The 27,067-nt window shown below is 46.2% G+C and overlaps 2 protein-coding genes across 2 annotated transcripts; both read right to left on the reverse strand.

Moving 5' to 3' along the window:
• Positions 1 to 220: 220 nt before the first annotated feature.
• On the reverse strand, positions 221 to 15,401 carry SLC17A9 (solute carrier family 17 member 9). The gene is made up of 13 exons (XM_042884818.1): positions 15,254 to 15,401; positions 9,201 to 9,398; positions 8,315 to 8,454; positions 7,115 to 7,214; positions 6,460 to 6,590; positions 5,670 to 5,766; positions 4,889 to 4,985; positions 3,182 to 3,269; positions 2,850 to 2,884; positions 2,649 to 2,764; positions 2,233 to 2,288; positions 1,890 to 1,919; positions 221 to 1,808 (listed from the first exon to the last, which is right to left on the reverse strand). The coding sequence occupies exons 1-13, from the start codon at positions 15,364 to 15,366 to the stop codon at positions 1,645 to 1,647; spliced, it is 1,365 nt and encodes a 454-aa protein (XP_042740752.1). The 5' UTR covers positions 15,367 to 15,401; the 3' UTR covers positions 221 to 1,644.
• Positions 15,402 to 18,085: 2,684 nt separating this feature from the next.
• GID8 (GID complex subunit 8 homolog) lies at positions 18,086 to 25,382 on the reverse strand. The gene is made up of 5 exons (XM_042884724.1): positions 25,302 to 25,382; positions 24,055 to 24,184; positions 22,710 to 22,906; positions 21,985 to 22,182; positions 18,086 to 21,662 (listed from the first exon to the last, which is right to left on the reverse strand). The coding sequence occupies exons 2-5, from the start codon at positions 24,170 to 24,172 to the stop codon at positions 21,489 to 21,491; spliced, it is 687 nt and encodes a 228-aa protein (XP_042740658.1). The 5' UTR covers positions 24,173 to 24,184; positions 25,302 to 25,382; the 3' UTR covers positions 18,086 to 21,488.
• Positions 25,383 to 27,067: the final 1,685 nt, after the last annotated feature.

Raw genomic sequence — 27,067 nt, forward strand, 5'->3', positions numbered from 1 at the left:
CCCCAAACCATGTCCTCTGATGCTGAAGTGTCCAGAAAACAGCTTGTTGGTCATTTTTCCAATATGAGCACACACGTGAGGATGCTGTGATCCACCAGTCCTGCTCTTCTCCCAGCAAAGCCTCCCACCCCCTCCCCAGCCCCAATGGGTTGGTGACACTGAGTGCACTTGAGCTCTGCCTCTTGAGCATCTCTGCTTCCAAAGGAAACCACACAGTGTGAAACAATTTGCTGCCTTTATTTTGTAGGTCCTTCCATAACACAATCTCTGATAGCAAGCTTTGGCAATGCTGCTTAAACTAATAATTGTACAGCTGTGGAAAAGGGGGTTCAATGCTTTGCTGAGGATACCTGAAGGTGGAACCTGGCCTTAGATCTGTAACTTTCTGGCCAGTTTACAGAGGCAGATAATGCAGTCAACCCACCGAAGTGCTGGGTGAGCTGTGAGAGAAGGGTGAGAGACAGAGCAGTGACTTCCTTTAACGTGAAATGTCACACAAAACATAGATCCTACAAAAGCAGAAGCTGTAGGCTGGTAAATCCTTCCCCTTTAGAAATCCCATGGGCTTTGCTGGGAGTACCACAGAAAACAGGCATGCAGAATCAGGCCTCAAGTACATAAAATATAGAATTTGGTACTTCAATTTAAAAATATTTATAAATAACTTCAGACATTCAGGCTCAGAGACTTGAACAGCCAAGTATTTCCCCCTGACACAGGGAACAGTGTGGATCCACATCCAGCACTACGGGTCCCCAATACAGGAATTGGCTTTACACCTCATGCAGACTCCATGCCCACTGTGTGCTCTTTGGGATTGCCCCCAGTGCTTCAAGAGCACATGGAGGACACCTCTGACAGAGCAGGGAGCACAGATCCATAGCACTGCACATGACCAGTTCTTCACATACATTCACAGCATACAGCGAAATGACTTTGGAGGATTCCTCAGCTGTCCCTGCACTACGAGGACAGCACAGCTCCACGTCCTCCCCAGTGAAGGGTTTGAGCTTTGAGGTCTCAGCAGGAGCATGGTGAAGGCAGTGTGGATGCAATGTCCTGCCCAGGGCTCCCAGCTAGAGATCCTCACTTGCCCTGAAGGAAGCCTTGAATCCATCTCACAACCTTTTCACATGTGCACCTGGGTTGGACCTGCAGAGCAGATTGCAAAACAAAGGCACGCGAGGGGCAGTTAAGGTCAGAGGTGCATTCTTTTGGATTTTGCTTTTAGTCCAGACAAAAAGCCACGCGTTAGAAATACCCCACGCAGTACAGGGCAGCCAAGCACAGCCGTTCCCATGCTCTGCACTCTGTAAGCTGAGAGTGCAAACTGCAGCCCCGTCCAGCAGGACAGCCACCAGCATATATGGCCCCTGAAAGGGACAGGGGCAAACCAAGGCCACATTCTCACGTGTAGACTTTGAACTGGATGGCCTCACCAACCACCAGCCATGCCCTGAGCAAAACAGGAACTCTACCTTTCTCTTCTGCTGTGGGTTTCATTCAGACCCACTGCACACATGGTCCCAGTCATTTTCGTCCCATTAAAACACCCACAAAACAATAATGTTCTTTGGCACTTGTGCATCAGTGGCACACAGACGTGACACATCCAGCTCCTTCCACTGCTCCTCAGACTCATTGCTACATGTCAATGTAGGCAGAGTCTGTGTCCACCCTCTGGGCCTCTCCAAACACCAGGAATGCACAGAGACCAACACTGTTGACAGCAGCCACCAGGTTGAAAACAGAAATCCAGGAGCCCGTTGTTTCCATCAGATATCCAGCCAGGTACACACAAACCACACCTGTGCACAGAGGGAAGAGATGGAAATGCAGAGGGGCTGCATCCTGCTTGCCCATGGGATGAGCTGCAGGGAGTGCCTTACCTAGCAGAGCTCCGCCTGTATTTCCAACACCTGCAAAGAGAGGGAAAATGCCCTTTTGAAACATCTCACAGGAATTGGGTGTTAACAACATGAAGACATGCACATCTCCACCTGGCTTGCCAACCCGACCCATTCGTCCTGTGTGCACAGCAAAATGCCATGCAAATGGTGGGGCCAACCAACGCTTCACCCCTCCTGCTGTCAGCCATCAGACAAACAAAGCAGCATGTCTGTGCGGCTCCATGAGGGCAGCTCCATGCACAGAAGGGAGCTGAGGCTGCAGGCACACAGCTCAACACCCCAAGCCCTGTCTGTGCCCCACACAGCCCAGAGGGTTCCTTACCAAACAACATGCCAGCACAGGATGGGGCCAGGTCTTGCACGTTCACTGAAATGCCACTAGTGAGAAACAGAGAGGGAAACGGCAGCTTTAATGGAGCAGGATTTGATTTGTCATCATTTGCACTGAGTTTAGCTGGTCCAACCGAAGGAAAGGATCCCAGATAATACTGGTGAGAGAGGACAAGGAGGGAAGAGGCTGCAAGCAGAGCAATATAGAAGGATTCAGCTCCAAGCGCTCAGAGGGGATGAAATGCAATCCACCTCCTGCTTTGTGCCCCCACAAGCTGCTCAGTCCCGCATGCCCTGCAGCACACAGATCAGAGGGCGATGCTCAGGGTTAGCACCAATGGTGGGATGGAAGCAGGCTGCTCATAGAGCCCCACCAGTGTGGGGTGGGAGCTGAGGGGCTGTGGGTACCTGTGGTTAAAGGTCTGAAGCCCAACAGAGGCTGAGGCGAACACGATAGCATTGCAAAAACTAGATGTCTGACCCAGGCACAGGGCAAACATGCTTGAGACTCCAGAGCCAATGACCTGGAAAAAGAGAAAAATTGAATACCTCCGTGAGTTTTCCATGAGCAGGTAGCTCAAGCTACTCCCATGGCTTCAGCTCTCTTACCTGCATGAACTTACGAACGGTGATGGTTTTGTACCCTGGAAGAGAAGGAAGAGCCTCAGTTAAGGCAGCTCAACAGCTCTCCTTGTTCCCAGCCAGGAGAGCACAAAGTGATTTCAGATGGCCAGAGCTCATTTCTGGATGGATCTTGTAAGACCAAAGAGAGCTCCAACAACATGGATGGGGCAGCACTCCCACTGATGTCATCAGGACTGCATGTTGTTTGTTTGCTGGGACTTCTCCTCCTTCCCAACAAGCCTCTCTTATTCCTCCTCCCAGTTCTGTTCCCACAACGCATAAAATAAGAGCTGAGGAAAAGCCAGAAGGGCTCTTACCCTGATTAATTAAATGATCGGACAGAAATCCACTGAACAAGCTTGTTGGAATTGCAACCAGCCAGGGAACTACATTGAACACCCAGCCCTGAAAGACAGCAAAAGTCAAGAGAGGGCTGCTGTCAGAGCTTGTCTGCAAATGTTTTGCAAAAGTCTGCAGAAAGGAAACACATTAAGGGAGCAGAACTTCTTACAGGCCTCTATTGCCTTCCCAGAGCACAGCCCCCAGGCTGTGGCTGCCTGCCAGGCCAGGACAGGCAGCATTGCTCTCTCTGTCCCTGTGCAAATCCCAGCAGTGAGGACTGAGCATGACAAAGTTTGGTGCTCAGCACAGCGATGTGCAGAGAGCCAGGGAGCTCTGGGAGCTGCGGGTGTAGCTCTGCCCTGCGGGTCACCAACAAAGAAGCTGGCAGCATTTTCAGCAGGGGCTTCAGCCTCGTTAGCAGCATTAGCAGGAAGCTGAGGGAACGTAGCTGGATTTTGTAATGCCAGGATTAGGTAACATTATAGCTACAACATGCCTTGGTCTATTTTCAATTCAGCAAGCTTGCTACATTTGTAATCACAGATGATTGCTGGTCGTCTGGATTACTGCTGCTCAGAGGCATTTAGTGCCCAGATCCCGCGGGGAGCTGAAATCGCTGTGTGTTGGGCTGTGTTCATCTCAGCTCATCTCCTCTGTGCCCCTTTGCTCAGAACTCCATGGACACACCCCGCAGCAGAGGGATGCACAGAGGGATGAGTGCTCCTGGTTTGAGTAATCCTGTTCTGGCTGCTCTTGGAAACTGCATCCATCTGCATCTCAGCACTGGTGAAATTTTAGTTCTTGGTCACTTTCAAAAATGTACCACCGTAGGGCTTGCAGGTCTGTGTCTCTTGTAGCACCAGCTGGGGTTACTCAGCACACTCAGTCCCAACACACCAAAGCCATCCTTGTCTCATCCCAATGCCAAAACGCTCCTGCATCTCCATCCATCCAGGTGGGCTGGGGGTGGGTGAAGGCATCTCACCTGCAGCAGGGGCATCTGACCAGCAGGTGACACAGTTTTACCACACTAAGGATTATCCTTTAAAATCAAGCATCGTCAAGCCCCGGTCTATTAAAATATATGAAGCGATTATTGGATGCAGGAGCACTGTATGGAGCATCTTACATAAGGGAACCATGATATAAGGCACAGCAGATGGTAAATTACCGCTGCGAGCGCATTACAAGAGGTGCACAGATCCCGACACAACAATATGTTTGCTGGTTTAATACATGATTGTAATATAAATACCAAGGATGCCATAATGGATATAATAATAAAAGGCATGTTTAAGCTTTGAAAATTACCCAAAAAAGGAAAAAAAAAAGAACAAAACCCAATCCTAACAGAGCTATTGTGGAAAAGGCCCTGTCAGTTTCTGAGCGCAGGATAGGCAGCAGCACTCAGCCCAGAGGAGCAGGACTCTGAAAGATGGGAATGCTTGCACTGGGGAGAGGGAAGCATTCCCAGTAAGTGCACGTTATCAATGGTAACGACCACTTCTGCAGATCTCTCTGAGCTGTGCAATGTCAATATAGCTAAAATCCCCATGAAAACCCAGTCATGGAGTCATTGCAACAGCACGGTGTCGCAAGCCCCGCGTTGTTCATTAGAAAACCACCCCACTCTCTGAAAGCAGTGCAGGGAGCCCAGCCCTCCTCCCCCCACCACTGCTTACCTTGGACTCGGGGAACGTTTCCTTAAAGAAAGTCGGCAGCCAGGAGAGGAGGGTGAAAAACGTGCTGGCTGTGCACAGCTGTGCAACGATGACAGCCCTGGGAATACACAGCAGGGAGGAGGCAGTGAGCTGGGTGAGAGGGACCAGCCCAGCAGTGCAGCATTGCAGTTCCTGCTCTATAATTAAATCCCTCTGAGTGCTGCAGTTGCTTCCAGAGATCTTTTCACAGATAACTGCAGCTCTCTGCTCTAACCATGCACTCCCACACTCCTCTCTCCGTGCCTGACATCAGAGCACAGGCTCAGGACAGGTTCACTCACCCAGCTGCAGGAGGTGGCACCGAGGGCTTCCTAAGGCCCTGCCATCAGCAGATGGCCCGCGGTTGTTCAGGGCAGTGAGCACCTCTGCCCTGCCTTTAGCAGACCCTGGGAACCCACTGCTGTGCTCCAATGAGCCTCAGTGCCCAATGCAGAATCCTCCTCCCTAAAAAAAGGGCTATAAAGAGATGCTATTCCAACAGCAAGAATGCAGGGCCACTGCACTGCTTAGGAGCTCACTGCAAGCAGTGTTTCTAACAAGCTTGTTGGGGAATGGTGCTCTGAAGAAGCACAGGACTCACCCAGGGAGCAGCCTGCAAACCTGGTGATGTTTTCCAAATGCGAAAGGGCAAAGTACAAACACACAGAACAAACAAGCACACCGAGTTGAGAAGCCCTGGCAGGAGGCTGCTCTCCAGCCCTTCTGCCCTGGCACAGCACTCAGAGCTCCGTCAGCTGCCTACCATATCGGTGCCTTCTTAAACAGCTGCTTCCAAGGCACTTTGCTCTGCTTTGAGATTGAGATGCTTCTCATTAAATAGTCTATGGGGATGATGAGATCTGAAGGGACAAAAACAGCCAAAAGAAAGCTCTGATCAGCAACATGCTGTGCAAGCTGAACCAGATTTGAGAGACCACTCAAGCACTTCGATCTCCTCTAACTCTGCAATACTGGCACTGGATGCTCCTGTTAGGTTCACCAAGATCTTCCACAGCACCCACCCACCACTCCATCCAGCCACCCTCACCATTTGTTGAATTTCTGGACAACAGCTCTTTGGGCAGCTCTGGATTCCATGCAGCACCAGGCACAAGGTGAACTGGGCTCCTGCATCCCATGTGCACTAATAACACTGTATCCAGGTGTCATTGTTTGCCCATGATTTACACCCGGAGTTATTTGGAAGAGATATTCAGGATTAACTGGTTTGTAAAAGCTCTGTGTGTAGATGCCCTTAGCTGGGAATAAGTATCTTGCCCTGCTTTAGCTTAATCCACTTAGCAGATCAGGCTCTGCGTGGTGTTTTCACCGGTGCTTAAAGGAATGGAAGAGTCAGAGCGGACTCTTGACAGCAATATAATCCAGCATGGGACTGGGAACAGAAACTCAGCAAAGCAAAAGCTCAAAATCTTGTTTCTGTGTTCAGCATCTTCAGGCAGACACTGCTTACACAAAGAGACCCAAGGAAAACCCACCACGTAACGCCCTTGGCAATGCAAAGCTGCCACCCGAGGCAGGAGGGCTGATTTTACCTTTCTCTGTCAGCAGGTACTTGCAGGTGCAGTAAACCCAGAGCAAAGTGAGCAAACCAGAGAAGTAGAAAACGCTCTCCCAGCCGTACCAGTCCAGCAGCAGAGATCCTGCAGCTCCGATCACCAGCGTCCTGTAAGGCAAACCACAGGATGGCTCATTTCTAACCCCCACAAGCGAGTGATTAAACACAACAAAATTGCTGTATGGCTTTTAAGCAGCCCTTCCATTTAGAAAGGAAATTAGCAGAGATGAGAAAGTTCTATTGTTGTCATCTGTCAGAGGACAGCAAGCAGTCTTGGGCTGACCCCTGCTTTTCCTACCGGATCAGGCTGTTTCCCAGAGTAATTAAATGGTGCTCTTCAAAGTCTGTCTTGGAAGGAAAGTGAAAAAAAAACAATAACACAGAAATCTTTGACATGCTCAAGAGCAAACAGCACACTTCAGAGAACACACAGTCTTCAGCAACGTGTGCATGAGAGCACAGACAGCAACTGCCTGAGGCTTCCCCAGCTGCAGGCAGCATCCTCAAGGACCCAGGCACCTGCCTGCACTTCAGGCTGGAAGTTTTGCCTCCAACTATTTAATGTCCTTTCATCATCAGGATGTCCTGAGACTGTCACTCGCTGCTCAAAGCCATCTGCCTTCTGAACTTACCCGAACTGTGAGCCAGTCCCCACTGTGCTGTACGTGAAGGCTCGCTCACTCTCCCGGACCCTCTGAGACAGCAGGCTGGCCAGGGATGGGAAGTAGACCCCTGTGAGCAAGGGAAAGGAGCTGTAAGGGTAGGGGGCCTCACCAGCAAGCTGAAAGCAAATTTACAAGATCCAGCAGGAGCTAAGCACTGAGATAAAGAAGCAGGACTTTGGGTGAATTTGTAATAGGGGCATAACAGAAACTAAAGGAACCTGTGGCCATTGAAAGGTTTGCTTGTGCCTTCTGCATAATCACATGTTGTCGACACTGCTGCTACCATCAATTACAGAAAAAAAAAATAAGGTTGGAAAAGACCTCTAAGATCCCCAATCCCAATCCCAATCCCAACCCACCCCACCATGCCCACTGATCCTCAGTGCCATGTCTCCATGGTTCTGGAACACGTCCAGGGACAGCGACTCCACCACCTCATCAGCTCATCAGTGCCAATTACATCCCCACAATGCTGCAGTTTGGCAAGAGGAAAGGAAAATCACCCCAAATTATGCCAAGGCTTTGGGAAGGACTGATTTTCACAGAGTGCTTTGAAGGAGTTTTAAAACCCAGCAAATTCCAATCCAATTTCAGAAGCCAGCTGTAGTTTCCTATTGTGGCAGCATGTGTCCTGCAGAGAGGTTACTGTGGGGAATGATTTGTGGGTGACTTTATCTAGAAATGTCTTTTTTTTTCCTTCCTATGGATGCTGCAGGTGCAGAGGCAGCTCTGAGGCTTGCTTGGACACCCAGGAGAAGTGCTCATGCACTGCAAACCAAAGGACTTAACCTGGAGAAGAGCAGGCTCCATGGAGACCTGATAGCTGCCTTGGGGATGGGCATTTTAGCAGGGTTGGTTGTGAGAAGACAGTGAAAAATGGTTTTAGACTCAAAGAGGGGAGATTTAGATTGGATACGAGAAAAATTTCTTACAATGAGGGCAGTGAAGCAGTGGCACAGGTTGCCCAGGGAGGTGGTGGTGTCCCATCACTGGAGACACCCAAAGTCAGGCTGGAGGGGCTCTGAGCACTGATGGAGCTGTGGGTGTCCCTGCTCATTGCAGGGCGTTGAACCAGAAGGGCATTAAAGGTCCCTTCCAACACAAATGATTCAGTAATTCTTTGAACTTGCACGCACTCACTGCCTGCACTCAGGACGTGGCTCTCACCTTGCAGCAGCCCCATGAGGAACCTGGAGCAGGTCATGAAGACGAGGTGTGCAGACGTGATCTGGGTGAGCAGTGGGGTGATGAATGTCAGGAAGCCCCATGCTGATGCTGAGAGGAGGAGGACTTTCTCACCCCCTATTCTGGAAGGAAAAGAACATGTATAGAAAGTGAGCAGAAGGCAAAAGGGCAAAGGCAAAAGGGCAAAGGCCAAAGCTCAAGCCTTCTTCCCAGCTCTGCTAGCTTTTAAGAGCGAATTCTCCCCTATGCAGGAAATTCCAAGCTGCTGCTTCGCTTTTTTTACCACAGTTACTGAACCAGTGGCAAAAGCCACTTCTGTCAGAAAAATCCAGGTGGTATAAAAGTGGTCTTCACTGTCTAAAGGTGAACAGAAACCACACTGGTCTACGTGTCCACAACCACCACGCTGGTCTACGTGTGCATTAACATACCTGTAGATCTCTCTGGCAGCTCTGTGGGATGGTTGGGGCACTCCCTCTGTTTGATGGGAATTATGCCTGTGCAAAGTCCTTTGGTGCATGCTGCACTGTAACCATAGCACCGATTTTAAGACCCAGGCATCCAAACAAATAGTCAAAACTGCATGTATACTTTCTGAATCAGGGCTAAAGACCCTGGGTAGGGCCGATAAAGAAACCCATCAAGCCTTTCCCCACAGACAGGCTTCACCCTTTGCTCTGTTACTCTCCCAGGGTGAAAGGTGGCACTACCAAACCTTGAAGCGAGAGGTCAAAACCAAGCTCTGTGCTACTGAGAAAACCCAAGCAGGGGAAAATAGAAATGGAAACAATAGAAACCAAAAATGGAAACAGAAAATGGAAGGGAAAAAAAAAAAAAAATAGAAAGAAATGGAAGTAACTCCCAGTACTGATCACTGATGTGTCCTCCGATGACCTGCGTCAAGCAGTAGCCCCAGAAGAAGCTGCTGAGCACAACTCCTGACTGCTTCTTGTCCCAGCCGAAGTGCGCGCTCAGGGCGACGGCGCAGATGGGCACGGTGACGCGGGCACAGTACAGCAGGCACGTCCCCAGCAGCAGCATCGCCGTCCACACGCGGCACTCGGGCCTGAACAGGGCAAAAAGAAGGTGGGGAAATGGCTGAGTGGATGTGCCTGGCAGAGCTGTCTTTTTCTGTCCCAAACAAAAGCTCCGGGAAGTGTTCTTTAGAGGGTAACAAAGGAAAGGGCAGCACGTGACAAACCATGTTGGAAGCAAATATTTGCTGTTTGGCACTCCAACTCATTCCCCAGGGGAGGTGGCACGTAAACGTGACATGGATGGAAGAGTGTTTTAGAGATGGGACTGTGGGGCTGAACAGCCCAGAGCGAGGAGCAGAGTAACCCAGTGTATAAGCAAGGATGGGTTTGCAGCCCGTGCTCAGTTTTGGTACATGAGCACCCAGCCCCAAGGTAAGTGCTCCTGCAGAAGGTGATATTTACTCCTGCCCCGTCTGCAGGCTGGGTCTCCCAGTGCCCATGAAAAAATAAGCTCAGTGAGAACATACACAGTATTCAGGAGGGCTGCTCCGAAAGTAGTGCTTCCTATTTTACTATGTTGGCCCATGAGAGGTGGATGTCAGTGGTATGGCAATAGAGATTGAACCTTCTCAACAATATTCCATTCCATTGACAGATGGCAGCAGAAAAGCACCTCACATGGAAGACTGTATGGAACTGAATTCCTCCATGTGGAAAAAAGGGCACCCAATGACATTCACTGATGCTTGCTGAATGTTGATGGAAACCAAACAGTGGATGTATGCACAGTGAGGCAGTGGGTAGTGCAGACTTGTCCAAGTGTGGCATACAGACTCTTGTTCATCCTTGGCAAAAACACCTAGTGGTGGTGACTACATGAGAAGTGCTTTTTTGTAGCTAAGCACTTGCCCTGTCAAATGGTGTTACTGTGCTCTTTGTAGCTGTTGTAGCTTCCATGGAAATAAACAGGATGCGACTCTCATGTGTTAAACTTGGTTAATTTTGCGTCCATTGAGCAGAGCACAAAGCATTGGGCAAACAAGCTTTCTCCATTCCAGGGTAGACTGGAATTCACTGTACTGGGGCACTGATCTCTGTGCTTTCCACCCCACTGTCTGCATGGGAAACAACTTGCATCCCTTCTGTATTGAAAGGAGCACTTATTCCCCTGTACTGGATTTATGACCAATGTAGGTTTATCCCACACAGCACAAGACCATCAATAAACCTGTCCGTCAAGGAGGGAGACAAGGGAACAATGGAAAGGAAAGCACTCAGAGCCTCTGGGCTGTTCCAGGTGAATTTATTGCTATTTCTTGCCAAGGCAAACAGGCAGCTCTGTGCCAGCCCTGGCAGGAAGAACTGGGGGCTTTGAAGGTTGGACCTGTACTGACTGTGCACACACACTACTAAATAGTGCAGGAACCTCACTTATCTTTGCTGGAAGAATGAGTAACCAAGGGTTGTGCTGCCTCGGTCACTTGACTCAGGTGACATACAAGAGAGTCTTGGTCTTAGGCTGTCAGAAGTGCATGTGCTGTAAGAGGGACACTGTCACTCTGTACTCAGCACTACTGAGGCCTCACCTTGAGTGCTGTGCTCAGTTTTGAGTCTCTCACTACAAGAAGGACATGGAGGCCTTGGAGCATGTCCAGAGAAGGGCAGAGGAGCTGTGAGGTCCCAGGGGGGTGGTGGGGTCACCATCACTGGAGGTGTTCCAGACCTGTGTCCCCAAGGGTCAGCAGGCGCGGTGGAGTGGTTAGGGGTTGGACCTGGGGGTGTTAGTGGTCTTTCTTCCAACCTAAATGATTCTGTGAGTTTATGATCCAATGATCACACTTTAACTTGCAGCAAAAACAAAGGTGTTTATTCATCACGTGCAGAGTTTGGTTCCTACTCATTCTGCAGCCAGCCTGGAGCCCTAATCTTCCCTCTTATCTGCAGTGGCATGATGCCTGTTAATTTGAGTCAGTGAACCTGAACAATTGGGGCGACCAAGTAAAGCACCTGCAATAAGTGTCAATACTCACTATCATTTGGCTGCTGAGACAGTGCACGTCTCAATCACTGCTTCACTGCATTTATACCCTTTTCCTATATTGTTATCAGTAGACACTTCCATTCAAAACAAGCGTGGACTGTCATAAGGACTGCAAATTACCACTTGCTCCATAGGTAGCATATCCAGCAAGGAAAATCCACTCTGACAGTCTGAGTGTGCCCACACCCACCTGAAGCACGGCAAGAATTGCTTCTCTGCAAGGACAATGATGTGCTTACATCAGAGGAAAGAGCTTTGTAAACGCATTTTCTCCTAATTATAGTTATCACAGAGGCTGCCGATGAGTCAATGTTCTGCTCAGTGCAAAACAACAGCAGCAAAGGTTACAGGAGAAGCCTGGACTAGCAGAAGGGAGAAAAAACTCTGCTTTTTGAACTAAGCAGTAATGACAAATCAAATGTAAGGTTTTGGAGATTATAACTGCCCTCTGAGAAGTGGAGCTTTAGCAGCATTAGTAAATTTACCTAAATTGTTTCTCTGATGAGGGAGTAATAATCTGAGCTGGAAATAACCAAATCAAGTAAGACTGAAGCACATCTAAGCCTAAACCTGTGGCCTTGCTCAGCAGCTTCCTTTGTGCAAAGAACAGCACCTGCAGCCGCATCCCCTTCTGGGACCCAATTTGCAAACAAAGCAGCCATGCAGCTAGAAAACACTTCCTACTTCACAAACCTCCAACCACCACCCAGACAGACTATAGTTAGCATGAGGACTGTAATTGAGCCCTAATGACTTTTTCTGGGCTGCTGTCTGTATGGCAGCAGCGCTTTGGTGAGCAGCCCTGGTGATGTCCCTTGGTTCTGCCCCACTACAGCCCCAGGCAATGGGTCACCATTTTGCTCAGAGGCACCCAACAATTCTGTGGGGTTCAGACCCCACCGTGCCCCATCCAAGGGCACAATGGCTGACACCAGTGTGTAAGGAAAGCCACAGTGGAAAGAGAACCAGAAGCACAGGGTACCTTTATTTGCAGCCTGTTATCCTGCTGGAGGAACATCTGTAACAGGTGCCACAAAGCAAATATTGATTCGACTTGTATTTCTCTTGATGTGCCCCCTGCCTGCCCTCAGCCCGCTGCTCTGTTTGCAGGCACTGCAGGTCACTGTTGAAATGAACTTGCTGAAATTCAGGCTATCAGCAGGGACAGACCCAGCTCCCAGCCACACCTCAGGGCCACCAAACCATGGGACAGCATCGCTGGCACCAGCATGGGGCCACCTGGCAGGAGGATGACAGCTCCATAGCAAACCTCAGCCCCAGCTCAGCCACCGCCTGCTTTAATTGACAGCAATCGACACAGTAGCACCTGCCTGCCATGGTGCAAGGAGATAACACCCAGGTGGTTATTTTTAACTCCATCCAACAACCCTCTCACTTCTCTTTGTTCCTCCTATCAACAGCTCCTCCCTCTCTCAAAAACCCAACACAAGTATTCAGGCAGTGCTTTTTCTTCCCTCCTCACGCTGCAGACTTCTCACTGTCAAAAGCAGCATTTTGGTTCAGAGAAAGCTTTTTTCCAGCCAGAGCACAGAGGACACAGGGCTTTTTTTACTGGGAAAGCTGCTGATTTCCTGTTCGCCTCCTGTGCACAAACTTCTTCTGCAGAGCCACAGATGGCAACAAAGTGGTGTTCAGCAAGCGCAGCTCTCAGTTTATTCCCTCTCTTCATATCTTGCTTTCGGCAAAAGCAAAGATGAAAATTAGATTTGAGCCACTCTCATGAGCTGGAAATAGTTGTTTAGTCCAGGTGGAGAAGGTGGGAAAATGTAATAACAAAGCACACACGTGCTTTGCACACTGATATAAAATGGACATGGATCAGACATAAATGAAATGCATTTCTTGCTTACATACTCCATGTGAAAAGTTCTCAGCAAAGGCACAATTAAAATCAGACTGACGAACTTGGATAATGAAACAACCAGCAAAGAAAAGAAAGAAGCAACAAAAGCCACAACACGGGGCTGACAAAAGACTAGAGTACAGAGCTCAGGAACACAATGTGATCTCTGGGGCAAGAAGTGCAGTCAGGAGACTGGAGAGCAGCACGTGGCCATGGTACAGCTCCTTTCATCTGTGAAGTTGAGAGAAACTGCTATAATAATAAGCCCTTGTCTTTAGGTGTAGCCAGAGGCTAGGAGAGGCAGAGTGGTTTCAGGAGCCGTTTTCTTCCCAGGACACGCTGCCTTTTCTGTGCTCTACTCCTCTTCTGGAGGCACCATCCAAAATGTTGTCTCTGTGTCACCGGTGGATCTGCCCATGGCTTTATTTCTAACTTTTGGCTATAGATTTCTTGGAGCCTTAGCCTTCCCACCAATCCAACCAGAAGGCTCCGCTTGGCACGTTAAGATCTCCAACAAAAAGCTCTATCTAAATGTCCAGATGTGCTGCAACATGAGCAATCTTTTCAAGCTCCAAGCAGAAATCCCCAAACGTTGTTCTTGGATGAGAAAGACAATACAGATAATAACGTGTGATAGCACAGCCACAGGAAACCTACCTACCAAAAAGTCTGACAAGGGCAGCTGGGGAGGTAGGGCGAACCATGGGGAAAGAACAGTGCAAGAGGAAGGAAGAGCTGGCTGAAAAAAAGGAGGACAAAAGAAGAAGCAGCACGAACAAAGATGGAACAATAAACCCGCCGAGATAAGCGCTTATCTCTCCTTGCACTGACAGTGCAGGCAGATCCTGGGAGGCAGCCCGGCGGGGCTTTTATTGGAGCACGAACACGGAACTCGTGTCACTTCCCCCACTTGATAAAACCTTGCCTCCACGGCAATTAATCCATGCATTGAAATGTCAGGAGCTATTATTCAATCACATACCTTGATCAAAAATTGTCCGCTACGCTGATTTTTAACCGCCTCACCAGCCACGTTCTGCACCTCTACCACCCAGACACCAACCCGCCCATCTAACCTGGCAGAACGCTCCTCTCCCACTTGTTTGCTTGAGACCCCCAAACAAGAGAAGGTATGGGTATGTGTGGGGGTCTGGCACAGACCAAATTCTTTCAATCACTAACAGCAACATGGTCAGAATTCTCTAAAAACGCTTCTTTCTTGATAAATACTTCACCAACAGTCAACATCGACCATCTCTTTCGTTTACACCCCAACTGCTTAAAGCGGTCACTTTGACCTAAGAGGAGAGCTAAATATTTTCGTAGAAATGTAGGATACCCTGAGTTGGAAGGGATCCACGGTGATCAATGAATGCAGCAAAGCCGAAACCCAAACCCTACACCTGAGAGCAGCATCTCAGCACTCCTCGAAGGAAGGCAGTTTGCAACCAAACTGTGACTCCCATGCAGAAGTGCATCCAGGTGGGGATGAGGTAGAAGCACCCACATTGTGGGAATCGTGGTGTAACACAGGGAACACCATAGAGACAGCATGGAATTTTTGGGTTCTGAAGGGCTGGAAAGTCAGCATCCAGCCCACCAGTGCCCAACCTTTTCCTCCATGGCATCGTACCAAGGCAGTTTGGGGAGAGGAAAAGAACAGGAATAGTTCCGAGCTGGTGAGCTCCTCCTTTTACAGACTTCATCTTAATTAATCGCTATCAGCAGTACAAACATCCCGGCTGGAACACTTTGATAAACCTCGCCTTAGTTTCGATGGCATGTTTAAATAACTGACTGCAGTCCAGAAATAGATCGGAGAGATTTTTTCCCCCCCGCGATTCATAGCAATTCCACACCTCGCCCATCGGGGGTTCTCCTCCACCGCCCAGCACCCAACGGCCGGGTGCCCTCCGACCCCCGAGCATCTCCGAAATCTCCCGTCCGGAATCCGGCACGTCGCAGGAGCAGCCCCAGGAGCTGCGGAGAGGTTCCCGGCTGAGCCTGCCCAGCTCGCCCGGGGAACGCCGCAACCTTACCTGGACCAGCACGGCTCCCCGCCTCCATCCCTCCTCATGCCGTCGTGCTGCGGGGCCCGGTAGCCGTGCTCTCCTCCGTACACCGGCGCATTCCTGCCGCCGCCCGCGGCCATGCGGGCAGCGCTTTCCGGCCCCGCCGGCTCACATCGCCGCTGCCGCCGGCTCCCTCCCCCTGCCGAGCCGCGGCCACGTGTCAGCGCCTCCCCGCCGGGCCGTTCCGGGAAGTCCCGCCGCCCTCCACGATGCCGGGGCCGCCCGCATAGCTCTCGGGGCGGGCGCGATCCCGGCTCCGCATCCAGCCCCGGGGCAGCCCCGAACTCGCGGTGCCCGGGGAAGGCGCTCGGCCGGCGGTCGGTGCGGAACGGAGCTTTGGCGTTTCCGTCCTTTTCTCTCAAACTTGGTCTTTGTGTTGCTGGTTTCTTTTTTTACCCCTCTTATTCTTTTTAACTCCTCCTCCAGTAAATAATTAAGCCCTCATCGGCAACATCGCGGGGGCTTAAGAGAAAGAACATCCTCACCCTTCAACATCCAAAAACTGCGATGCTGTTTTCACTACTGGTGGGACAGCCCCTCGCTCCTCTGCCTTTCATAGATGTGCCAGCAGGAATATCTCTCGCTCTGGACTTGCCCACCCAATTTAAGGAGAAATTGAATAGAAATTCATGTTGTTGATTTTGATTTTACCCTGCCGGACAGAGCTGCTGCTATCCTCTAAATGTCAGATACAATCAGACTTCTGTATGGCAATAGATAATTAAAATGATGGTTATCTCACTCCAAGAGGACCGATGAGTCACCTCAGGAATATGAATGAGCAGCTGTTAGGACATCATTGAGGTGACTGTACGACCAGCAGCAGCTTGGATGTGGGTATGGCACAACTCAGCCTGGCCAGGTGGCACACAGCCCTTGGGGAAGGTGCTGAAGCTCCTGGCTGCACCAAAAAGCGCAGTGATGTGCACAGCCAGTAAAGCCTGCCTAGAACCAGGAAAATCAGGGGTCTGTGACCACTCAGTAAAAACAAAACTTAGCTCTTAAGCTAACTTACCCATTCTTCTCCCAGAAAGAATACTTTTCAAGTCCCTGAAGAGCAGTTAGCTTAAATCAAGAGGGGCAATATTGAACTGAACTCTAGAGAGTGAAGTAGCAAAAGGTTCTTCACGCACAGACAGCTCCAGACCTGAAATAGGAGGGCTCCAGCAAAAGACACACAATCATGCCATGTTCATTGCCTCTGAGTTTTGAGGAAAGAGGTCTCCCCCAAAACACCCATGGCTTAATCACATGCAGTCACCTGCCTACCCACAGGGAAAGGAAACAACACCAACAAGCTTTGGTGTGAGTGCAAACCGAGGGGAACTACGCAGAGTAACCACAGGGCTCAGCCTTCGTCATGTTGTCAGCTTTCTTTCAGTTATTTGGATACATAACTGGAAACCATGCAAAGGTGTTTTTACTCACTCTGCTGCTGTGACTGTTTCCAGAAGGGGGAGCCAAGGCATGAGAAAATGCAGCCAAAAATCAAACATCCTTCAGTCTGAGAGATGTGTATGGATATTAATAGTGTGTGTGTTTAGAGTTAAGTATGAGTACAGAAGTGAAATTATCTCATGAGCCCAGGAGAGCACAGAGGAGCTGAGGGCTTGGGTATGGCACAGCAATCACAGATAGAGAAAACCCACTTACACTCATTTGAGACACTGCTATGTGAAGTTTCAGTTCTGTTGTAGGATGCATCCGACACTGCAGTGTTGGCTATTTACTGAAGTAAATACTCTTACACTTCCTCCTTACTGCTCACAGACACTTTGACTAACTTGCTTCTACAGTAGGGAGCTGATTTTACCTTGAGAAATAGCTGTAGTTATAATATATATATACATTTGAATATAAAATTAACAGCAAACTTGGAACATCCATTAAAAAAGTGAGAACATCGATAGCATTCTCTTCATTGCTGCATTACTTTCTGGAGGCAAACGTCCCATCAAGGTGATTACATGGCAAACAGAAACAAGTCAGCACTGACTTCAAAAATCAATTGAGAACACAATCTCCTCTTGTTTTCCCTGTGTTCAGTTTAATCTGCCAAAAGATTAAACCAAACAAAAGATTACTGGGATAATATTTGAGCTGACATACACCAGCACTGAATTTCATCCACACGATGGTTGCATCATTTGAGTACTTTAGGAAGTTCAGCACAAATTATGTCCCAATTCTGCATTTTTTGGAGTATATGAGAAAGAGTAATAGGTTCACATGTTCCATAAAAGGCAACTGCCAGCTCCTGAAGGGAAAATCCAATTGCAGTTTGCAGGAGACAACACTGCTCAAAAAGTTTTCTGGGCCATTTTCACTAAGAACTTGATGGCAGAAACTAATGCTCACCAGTCACAATGTTTCTGTGTGGAAGAGGGATGTGCAGTGGCTCAGAAGCCACCACACGTTGCTCTAGTGCTGAAGACAGGCCTAGAGCAAAACATGACTCCTTCTCCGCTGATATTCAGGTGATTACCTGAAGGGTGCTTTCAGCTGCTGCTAACAGGAGGTCCATGAAGGTCAGACACACAGGGATCACGCTCCAACTCAATTGAATAAAGCTTCAGAATGAACTTGGACAGAAAATGGTTTGAAATAAGTTGAGCACCACTCACCTGGGTGAGTGTGACAATGTTGGTTTTTGTTTTTTTAAAGCAGTGCTTTTAAGCTTAGATTCAAGCATCCAAAGCATAAACATCGTAAATTAAAACCAATGAAATCATCCTGGAAGAATGTAATGGCTTCACCTATACGTACAAGGAGTGGAAAGGAGACAGAACTACGTCCAAGTAACTTCACACATTTTTAATGCTACATAAGTGCTCTCCACGTTCATTTCAGTGTTTCTTTTAATGCAGGTGGAAGGAGCAGAAAGTGTTTCAATGAAATCATCTCAAGATGAGAGGTACTTGTCCCAGTTTCAAGCTGTGTTCTCCTCTTTAAAAGTCTTGAGAGGAAATGCTTTACTTAAAATTCTGCTGTTAGTTTCTGGTTTCAGCAGCCTCTGGTTTTCCAGCTATATAAATTGAGCAGTTCAGTAACTTTTTCTCAAAAAGTACTGCCAGTATTTCATCTTCATGGAAACCCACCATCCCTAACCCTTCACAAACGACTCCGTTGTCCAACAGAAGCAACCAGTGTAGCTTAGATTGGACAGGTAGAAAAGAAACATGGTAACAGCCAAGAGACAACTATTAAGGAGACAATTTTGGAGAAGGAATGAGATTCGTAGCCCAATCAAAGCACGTTTCATATCAAGTCTTTTGGCAGAGCCAAGACAAGATATTTTACAACTTGACTTCTTCCTGTTCATAGCAGTGCTGAAAAGCAAATAATCTTGCTTTCAGCAAGAGGAAGGCTGAGGGAAGAATGAGTGTAGTGCAGCACATTTGTTTGCCACCGTTGAGTTTGGAACAAATCTTCATACAAAAGTTATTCTCAGAGTATTCTAAATTAAGTGGGGGAAAAAAAAATATATATGTATTTTAACGCTAAAGCAAACTGTTCAAAGTGGCATTTAATAGTATTTGTTAAAGTGGTTATCTAACAAAAATGGGTTAACAAAATCCCATTCATTAGTAGTCACCAAATAAGACATTTCTCATGCATATGACAAAAGTCCATTCGTGTACTGACAGAGGTCTGTTTACTGTGTACAATATTTCCATAAATTATGTTTCACAGCCCCTACCATCCAAGAATATTTCAAACAGATTATATATTATATTTGTATATGCAAACTATTTTATATACACTAATATAAAGATCCTTAGAAGTACCATTATGACTACCTTTATGCTTTCTCTAAAATGCATAGCTTTCGAATATTTTCTTGCAGTTACCAAAAAACTTTACAGATTAAAGCTGCTTATCAATGTGGCATGTTCATAAAAACAAAGTGAAATAGTTCTAGACTAACTTTATATTAAACCCCTTAAAAAACTTTTTTTTTTTTAATGGAAAAAAACAAGCTAGTGAAAATTCAAGTAATCTATGCTCGCTCTTTGCCCAAATGCTATGTGAAATTAACGCAGCGTTCCAGAAGTACAGTGAACTTCTCAACCAGGACTGCAATACTGCATTTCTCATGGAGAAAAATGCTAGTCATGCCACAGAACCGCACTGCTTTCCACTTCATCTGGGAGAAGCTTTAGATTTAGTAGGTAAGCATCAGAACAGAGGAAAAGCTGATCAGTTACATATGAAGAAAATAGAGCTATTCCAGTTTTGTTTCTGCAGTTTGTTATTAAACAAAGTGACATTAACCACACAGTTTCTGACAAACTCAAAGTTGTACATGGTTTTCAGACATCAACCGAATGGGAAAGAAGAAAAAAAAGGAAAAAAACACAACTGTTAAAATGTTGGTGTTAAAATAACCAGTCTGGGAGAAGGAAAGCCAGACCACCGCTGTAACTGGGGGCAACTGACAGCTTGCTTGTTACGTATAAACTTCGAGACCTCCATGCCACAAAATGCCTTAAAAGTGCAGAACAAAACTATCAGTAATAAATGAGAACAACTCATTTTGTTATATCCATCACCTAGCTTAAACTTAGTACTCTGCATCTCTAATAGCTGCTTAACAAACAATGGATTCCCCTCACAAAAAAACAGCTACACAAGTAAACAGTGTTCACAGTAATGCAACCAGTAACAGGTTTTTTTTTTTTGTTTTTTTTTTTGCTTTTTTTTTAGTTTCCATAAGTCAGGTGTATCTGCAAAGCTTTATACAGTTTAATGCGTAAGTATTCCAGTAAAATTAAGTGAAAACTAAGTTTCATTCTACAGGGTAATATCTACCATACAAGACTAGATTATGTACAGCATGGGACTGGTGTGACGACTGCCAGTGCATCGTGATGTTCAGCTACTTCACCCACCAGGTCGGTCTTCGTTCAACAAATCTTTAATAACTTGATGTACAGACCTAAAAAACCTACAGATTGATTTGGCAAGATTAGTGCTTCCTACCACTGGATGTACACCAGTGAACAGTGCTGCAAAATTAAGTTGACCTGAACATCCCATACCCACAAGATTACAATTTGTTGACTTGAAAGTCTGGACTTCACACGTAAAACATTACAACTAGAATCCTAACTGGAGTGAGGGCAGTCAGTAAACAAAGCGATACGGGTGAAGATGAATTGCATCTCTTTAGAAAGGTATGGAAAGAATCAAACAAAACCTGACATTTCAGTCTTGAAAGACAGCCCTGCTCTGCTCAGCTCAAGGCATAAAAACAGCCCAAGTAGCTCTACAACTACGATTCTTATTCGACAAGAGTAAAGGCAGATCCTGCACAAGAAGATGCATCAGAGGCTTCCATAAGTATCTCTCCCCCCACTTCATTTCCTAACACAAGTATGTCTTTCAGCTTACAAAAATCCAGTGGCCCTCCAAGCTCTACGAGCCTGCTGGAATCACTGCAGTGTCTGCAGCTGCAAACTCAATATGGAGGGGAAAGGTCCCCTTGAAGAAAAACTCTCAAACGCCTCTGAGGGCCATTTTGGTCATTTGTGAAAACTAAGAAAAATACTTATTTGCAACAATACTTCTCATGAAAAAAGCTGGGTCACTGATCCATTATGAACATAGCTCTCACCATATAAAGCACCAAAAAGTCAGAAACAAGGAAAAAAAAGTTCTTAAATTAAGATTTACAAGTTTGTACACTATTTCCTAGGCAAAAGGTTGACCTTACTGCAAAGTTTATAGATGAAAACAACACCAGTTACTCTTAAGGGGAATGTATATCTTGCTATAACTTAAAGGTAGAAAATATTCACTGTTCTATATACACATTTCAAACAGGAGACAGTTAAACTTAACTGAATAATTGCCAATGTAACTCATATTAACTCACTGACCACTCAACTAAGCATCAGTAGCCAATTAGAAAGCTTGAGTTCTGTACTTTTAAAAACGTGATTTTTTTCCTGTCCTGTTTAATGGGTTGTTTTTTAAAAATGTATTATAGTGCATAGCCTAAGTCAGACTTCCAAAGAGATACAGCGCCTTTCAATGCAGTTTTTGCAGCATTCAAAAGGGACTTTTCTCCCTTCAAATTAGATGTTCATTGAAAAATCTGAATTGAGTGCTGTACTGTAGTAAAAATATTTCAGTCACAGACTGATATAAATGTATACTGTGCAGTACTATGATTGTTTGATGTCCATCTGCACACATTTTACTTGGGTTCTTCAATTGTCCCCTTGCTGAGGTCTGTCATTTTGGGGTATTTCACTTTCTTCTGGTCTAGCTCATTCTGAGCCCACAGTAGTAGTTTCAGTAATTTTGCCAACTTGGGTGTTGATTCACGATTTTCATAGTCTAGAACAGCTTGATTAACCTCACTCCATACCTGGAAAAGAAATACTGGAGTTTAGTAATAGTTTTCCTACGATTAACACTTGTAATGTCACACAGACACGGGTAACATCAACACAGCTTGTTATCTCTCAGAACGAAGCAAGGGCAAAGCTCCACATACCAACAGCCTAGAGAAATGAAGAAAATCAAACAGCTGATTATGGTAACATCAGTGTTTTGAATGCTGCATAAGAAATATTTCTGCTCTTTTGCATGATGCTATACACATTTTCATCAAAATCTCAGAACTCTCTGGATGTTGTTTTCACCACATACGAACAAAACACATCAACTTCCTTGTGAGCAAATCCTACCTTCTGTCGCTGCATCATGTTAAGCAAGTCTCCAAATGGTGATTCTTCAGGATTATCGAAGGCGAGCAAAGCCAGCGTGCGCTCCATTTCCGTCAGGCACTCCCGGCTCTCCTCGCCTTGCTCTGCTAATTGGGTCTGAGCAAACTCCAGAGCTGCTTCTGTCTCACGCTGCCGAATCAGTTCAATCAAATGCTGCTGCTGCATCAAGAAAAACACAGCAATGTTAGCTCAACAAGTTAGCAAATCTTCAGTAATTCAAGACCACAATCTTCAGTCGCTAGTATGTAATTTGAGACAAACACTAATCCATGCTATGGAAGTTTAAGGTCAATTCTAAATATCTGAGACAAGAAGTAACAAACTTGCCAACAAAATTTACTAGAAAAGGCAGGCTGATGTTTTCTTATAACATGTTTTGAAAACATGTTATAAGAAAAACATGTTATAAGCTCATTAAAAGAGCTACTAGAAACCCAAATTACGAGTTGGTAAATCACAGATCATTCCTTCTGTTAAAAGTTTCCAAGTTACTAATTAATTGTATCTGACAGCTGTTGCAACATGCCACAGATTTTCCCATTGCTATAAAATGATATCAAAACCAAACATTTCAAACTGCAGCCACATTCAGCCACAAATCCCTTGCAATACCCTTAAACCCACACTTCTTCCAGAGTTTCTTAACAACTTCTGAAACAAAAATAAGAATTTCCACTTGTTCTTACCTGCAAATGAAAGTAAAGATATCTGTTTGTATCTAACAGTTCTGGATGGAGGCTGTTTATTAATGAAATGGCTTCTTGAATCTGTCCTTTCAGTATCATTTCTCTGATTTTTATTCTTTCATCAAGAGTCTCTAAATCAACACTGGGTTCAATTCCAGACTCCATTCGAAATTTCTCCGCTGCTTCTTTAAAGCCCTCTGAAATAAAAACGTTTTACCTACAAGTCAGTTTTACAAAACGCCTTAAAAAAATCAGTTTCACTGAAAAGATGTAAGCATTGCTGGCATATTTTTGTGATTCAAACATTTACTCTAAAAACTGAATTCTAAACTTCTGAAAAATTCTTATTTATGTAAGCATCTGATCCAACAGGCACTTAGCAGTACGTGCTTAGTTCATTTGTAACTCAAGTGCCCTCACTCTCTAAGGATGCAAGCATCATATAACTTTCTATGTTTAATAAAGCACTGTTGTTTTTTTTTCCAAAAATGGCTCATATTTGAATAATTTACACGATTTTGATTGTCCCTCCAGTCCCCAATCGTGTCTTTATAGTTTTACAGAGAACAAACAGGAAAAGAAAACAAACCTTGCTTCTCTAAAACAAATACAGTGTTGCTAAAAGTTTTTAACGGCCACTCTGAATCTTAAGTTTTATTTCTATACATGCAGAAATGATTTAGCTTACTTTATTAAGCCACTAAGATGCTCTTCTCTCAGCTCAGGAGATCCAGTTGCACACCAATGTAAACAGGGGTGTAGATGAAATATAAATGCCTCCACCCTAGTATAGCTTACTGTGATGGTATGCATCGTAATTGCTAGGGACAATTCCCAAGGGTTTTTGATTGCTGTAAGTGTAAAGTTAGGCCATATACTGAAGGGCTTAATAATTTTGGTCTTCAACTGTTTTGACAACAATATCCTTTCAGAGTCTACCTTTCCAGACAGTTAAAACTTGCTTCTGATAAACGCTCTGTGAAGCTTTATGAGTGCTACTTAAAAACAGCGACATATCTTGAATTCTGTCGTAACAGCACAAAAAAAAGGATATCATAGAGAAGCAGGTTATTCTGTTTACAGCAATCCAAAAATACTTTCTTCTGTATCTTTTAGCATAAGAATTAAGGTCAGAGTAATTTCTATTTCAATATATCTGCTAGGTCCCTGTTTTAATCTAATTGATTCTGTGTCCACTTAAGAGAATACAAGAGCACCTGTACATTGCTAAAAGTCAAAAGCAATCACCAAATCCTTAAAGTCCTTAATTTCACTCTTTATAGTACCATCTTCTAACCAAAGTGGTATGCCCCAACAAAATACAATAAAAGCCTCCTAGCATTACCTGTAACAAGGTAGTTCATGATAAGGCGGTTCATGTCTGCTCTCTGAATATGCAAGTTATTAAGTTTTTCCATCCATTCATCTTTTGTGATTTCATCAGGTTTTTCTGCATAACTCATCCTGGTCTCTTACTACAAAGAGAGAAAAGCATTTCATTTAACACAATTCAGTTAAAAGCAAGTTTAATGTGTGTAAGCATGCTCCTGCTATCTCTGTAACTTTCTAATGAGATCTCATAAATATTCCAAAAGACACTTTTATCTGCAGGCATTATTTTACATTTTCTTTTCCTCCTTCCTGCACTTTCAGCCAGTTTCTAAAGCTGCTTTCATCCATCATCAAAATACAAAATTCAAATACCATTATCATGTCGTTAAATCCAGTCCAAATAAAATCTTGTCTGAAAGTTATACAGGACCCACAGCATCACAAAATAAAACAAATGAATCAAAGTTTTACTGCTAACCAGAAAACCTGTAACAAATTTCCAAAGCAAAATCTATATAAACAACATTTGTTTTAAAGTTTGTTAAAAACAGGAACGCTGACTGGACAGCAGTGTTTGTCATACAGCCACAAAAAGCAGTGAGTGCTCCCGTGCACAACCAGACGGCTTTGTGTGACCGTCCCAGAAGCGCTCCTACCATCGCTACTAAATTATTTCCTGGTGTTTTCTCTCAGATTTGGAAACAGTGCGCGCCGCTAAAACCAAAGCCGGTATTTGTCCACTTCTGACAGGGGCAGCGGAAGGGAGAAGAGGGGCGGCAACAACAGCAACAGGCACCACCGCCCCGAGCGGCAGCGCACCGCCTCCCGCCCCTTCCCATCAGAACGGCTCCTTCTCTCCCCCAGCTCTCTGCGACCAAAGTCGCACCGACCCCAACAGCGCCAGGCAGCGAGCGGGGCACAGGACGAGCCCGGAGCCACCCCAAGGACCGAGCGCTCCCGGCCCGCGCTCCCAAGAACGCGGCGCCTCCCCACGAACTGCTGCGGCCCGAGTCCCGCTGAGGGACCCGGACCTTCCCCCGCCTCGCAACGCGCCGCTCGGCTCCGGCCCTCCGAGGCGCAGCCCCCGAGCCGGCCCTCCGCGGGCCCAGGCCACCCAAGCGCACGGCTCCGCTCGCCACAGGCCCGGTGCCTCCCCGCCGTCCGCAGCGATCGGCAAGAGACCGAGCCGCCGAGGCGAGGCGAGGGCCGCGGCAGCCCCCGTACCCCGGAAAAGGAGAGGCTTCGCTGGCGCCATCTTACCGAGCGCGCTACGATACCGGCTTCAACGCACGAACGCGGACTCCACCGCCGCCTCTGCCAGGCCTCTGGCGCGCGGATCTCGCGAGAACTGCTCTCTCAGCCAATCGGCGCCCGGAGAGAAGCGAGAAAACGCAACCATAGAGATGGGCCGCGGGACAGAGTGTACACCACGTATGTACACACACACACACATCCAGTGGGGCGCTGGTACCATAGAGAAGACCTGAGGCGCCTCAGTACCGCTAGATTGAAACTGGTCCCGCCGGGAGTACCATAGAGTTAGAGCGGTCGAGGGCAGGCCGCAAGATGGCCACCCTGCCACCAGGGCGAGCGGCGCTGGAGGCAGCGAGGCTGCATGAAGTGGGGCTGGGGAGCAGTTCTCATCTGTTCCTTATCTCCCTTCTTTGGGTCTCACCTGTCAGGCAGGGCCTTTGCTGACTCCATCATGCCGCCTGTCCCAGCTGCAGGGCCCGCTGTCTCCTGTTCCTCCTTGGTATTTTAGTGCTTCAGGCAACAGTGCCAGCCTACTCTGGGACAGCCAACTTGCAGACTGCAGACCTTCTTCAATTGCCACGCTGGACTCCTAAATGTAATGGCTGAGGACTCGGATCTACAATCTGTAAAAAATCTATATTAGCTCCAGAGAATTAATAAACTTGCTGCAACTAGATCCAATAAGGTTTATGAATCAAGGCACAAAGACAATTAAACAGTTGTATTTGTGTATTTAAATAAGAGAGCAGGGCTTAAGAGATACATTCGCATATGAAATATGGCAAATGATAGTAATAGGGAACATATAATTTCTCTTATACTGAGAGGGAATATGGATACAATTACTCATTTTTCACTCCTGTTTTTTTTTTCTTTTTTTTTTTTTTCTTTTTTTGGTAATTGCACCACAAGATGCAGTTTCCAATTTTTTTTTCCCATTACAATTATTCCTACATTGAAATTGATACTCTCTATAGTTGTGTTTTTTTGTTTTTTTGTTTTTTTTTAAATTCCCAAAAAATCTCTCATCATTTATAAACAATAGAAAGCTTTGGATAGAGAACTTCAAATATAAACTAATATACACCATTAGTTGTTATCTACAGGACAGAAAGCTATAGCACAGCAAGTATTCATCCTGTTTGGAAAGAGCTTTTCACCAGTTTAAATCAAAGCAATCAGTCAAACACAAAAAAGAAACAAATCAAAACAACACCCAACCCTCTCAACAAATTTGATACTTGGGGAAAGACAAAACGTTCCAATTCTATTTCTTATACATCTGAATCAGCCACCTTGTGAACTTTTCCTTTAGATTCTTGCTCCTGGTTCTTGTCAGCTCCTCCCCCAAAAGGTGGAGTTTCTCAGGAGACTTCCATAAAGACAGAAGGAGTAGGAGAGTGCCCCTCTTCTGAAGGGTTTCCTGAGCTCAGTATTGAGGGAAGCACACCCTGGGTAAAGAGGAGACACGTGAGAGCTGCTGTAGCTGCTGTTTACAGGTGAAAAGCAAAGATTAGCTCGTAATTGCTTTTTAAACAGTAGAATAATATACTGAGTAAGTAAACCGAAAATGCATGAGGTGCTAGTTGGCAGCGTGCTAGACGGTGCAGTGATGGCACTGTTTTTTTCACAGATTGGGATATTCAGCTAACTGCAACAGTTTGTCCCTTTTTTTGTCTCTAAGCTGAAGAAATGCAAAAAATGAGCCAGTAACTATTCCTGTTTTGTAGCCTTGATTTTGTTAAAAAAAAAAAGAAATACTGCTGGCTTTC

The sequence above is a fragment of the Lagopus leucura genome, unplaced genomic scaffold, assembly GCF_019238085.1.
Source record: "Lagopus leucura isolate 7727_CA_CO unplaced genomic scaffold, USGS_WTPT01 Super-Scaffold_100045, whole genome shotgun sequence".
Lineage (NCBI taxonomy): Eukaryota > Metazoa > Chordata > Aves > Galliformes > Phasianidae > Lagopus > Lagopus leucura.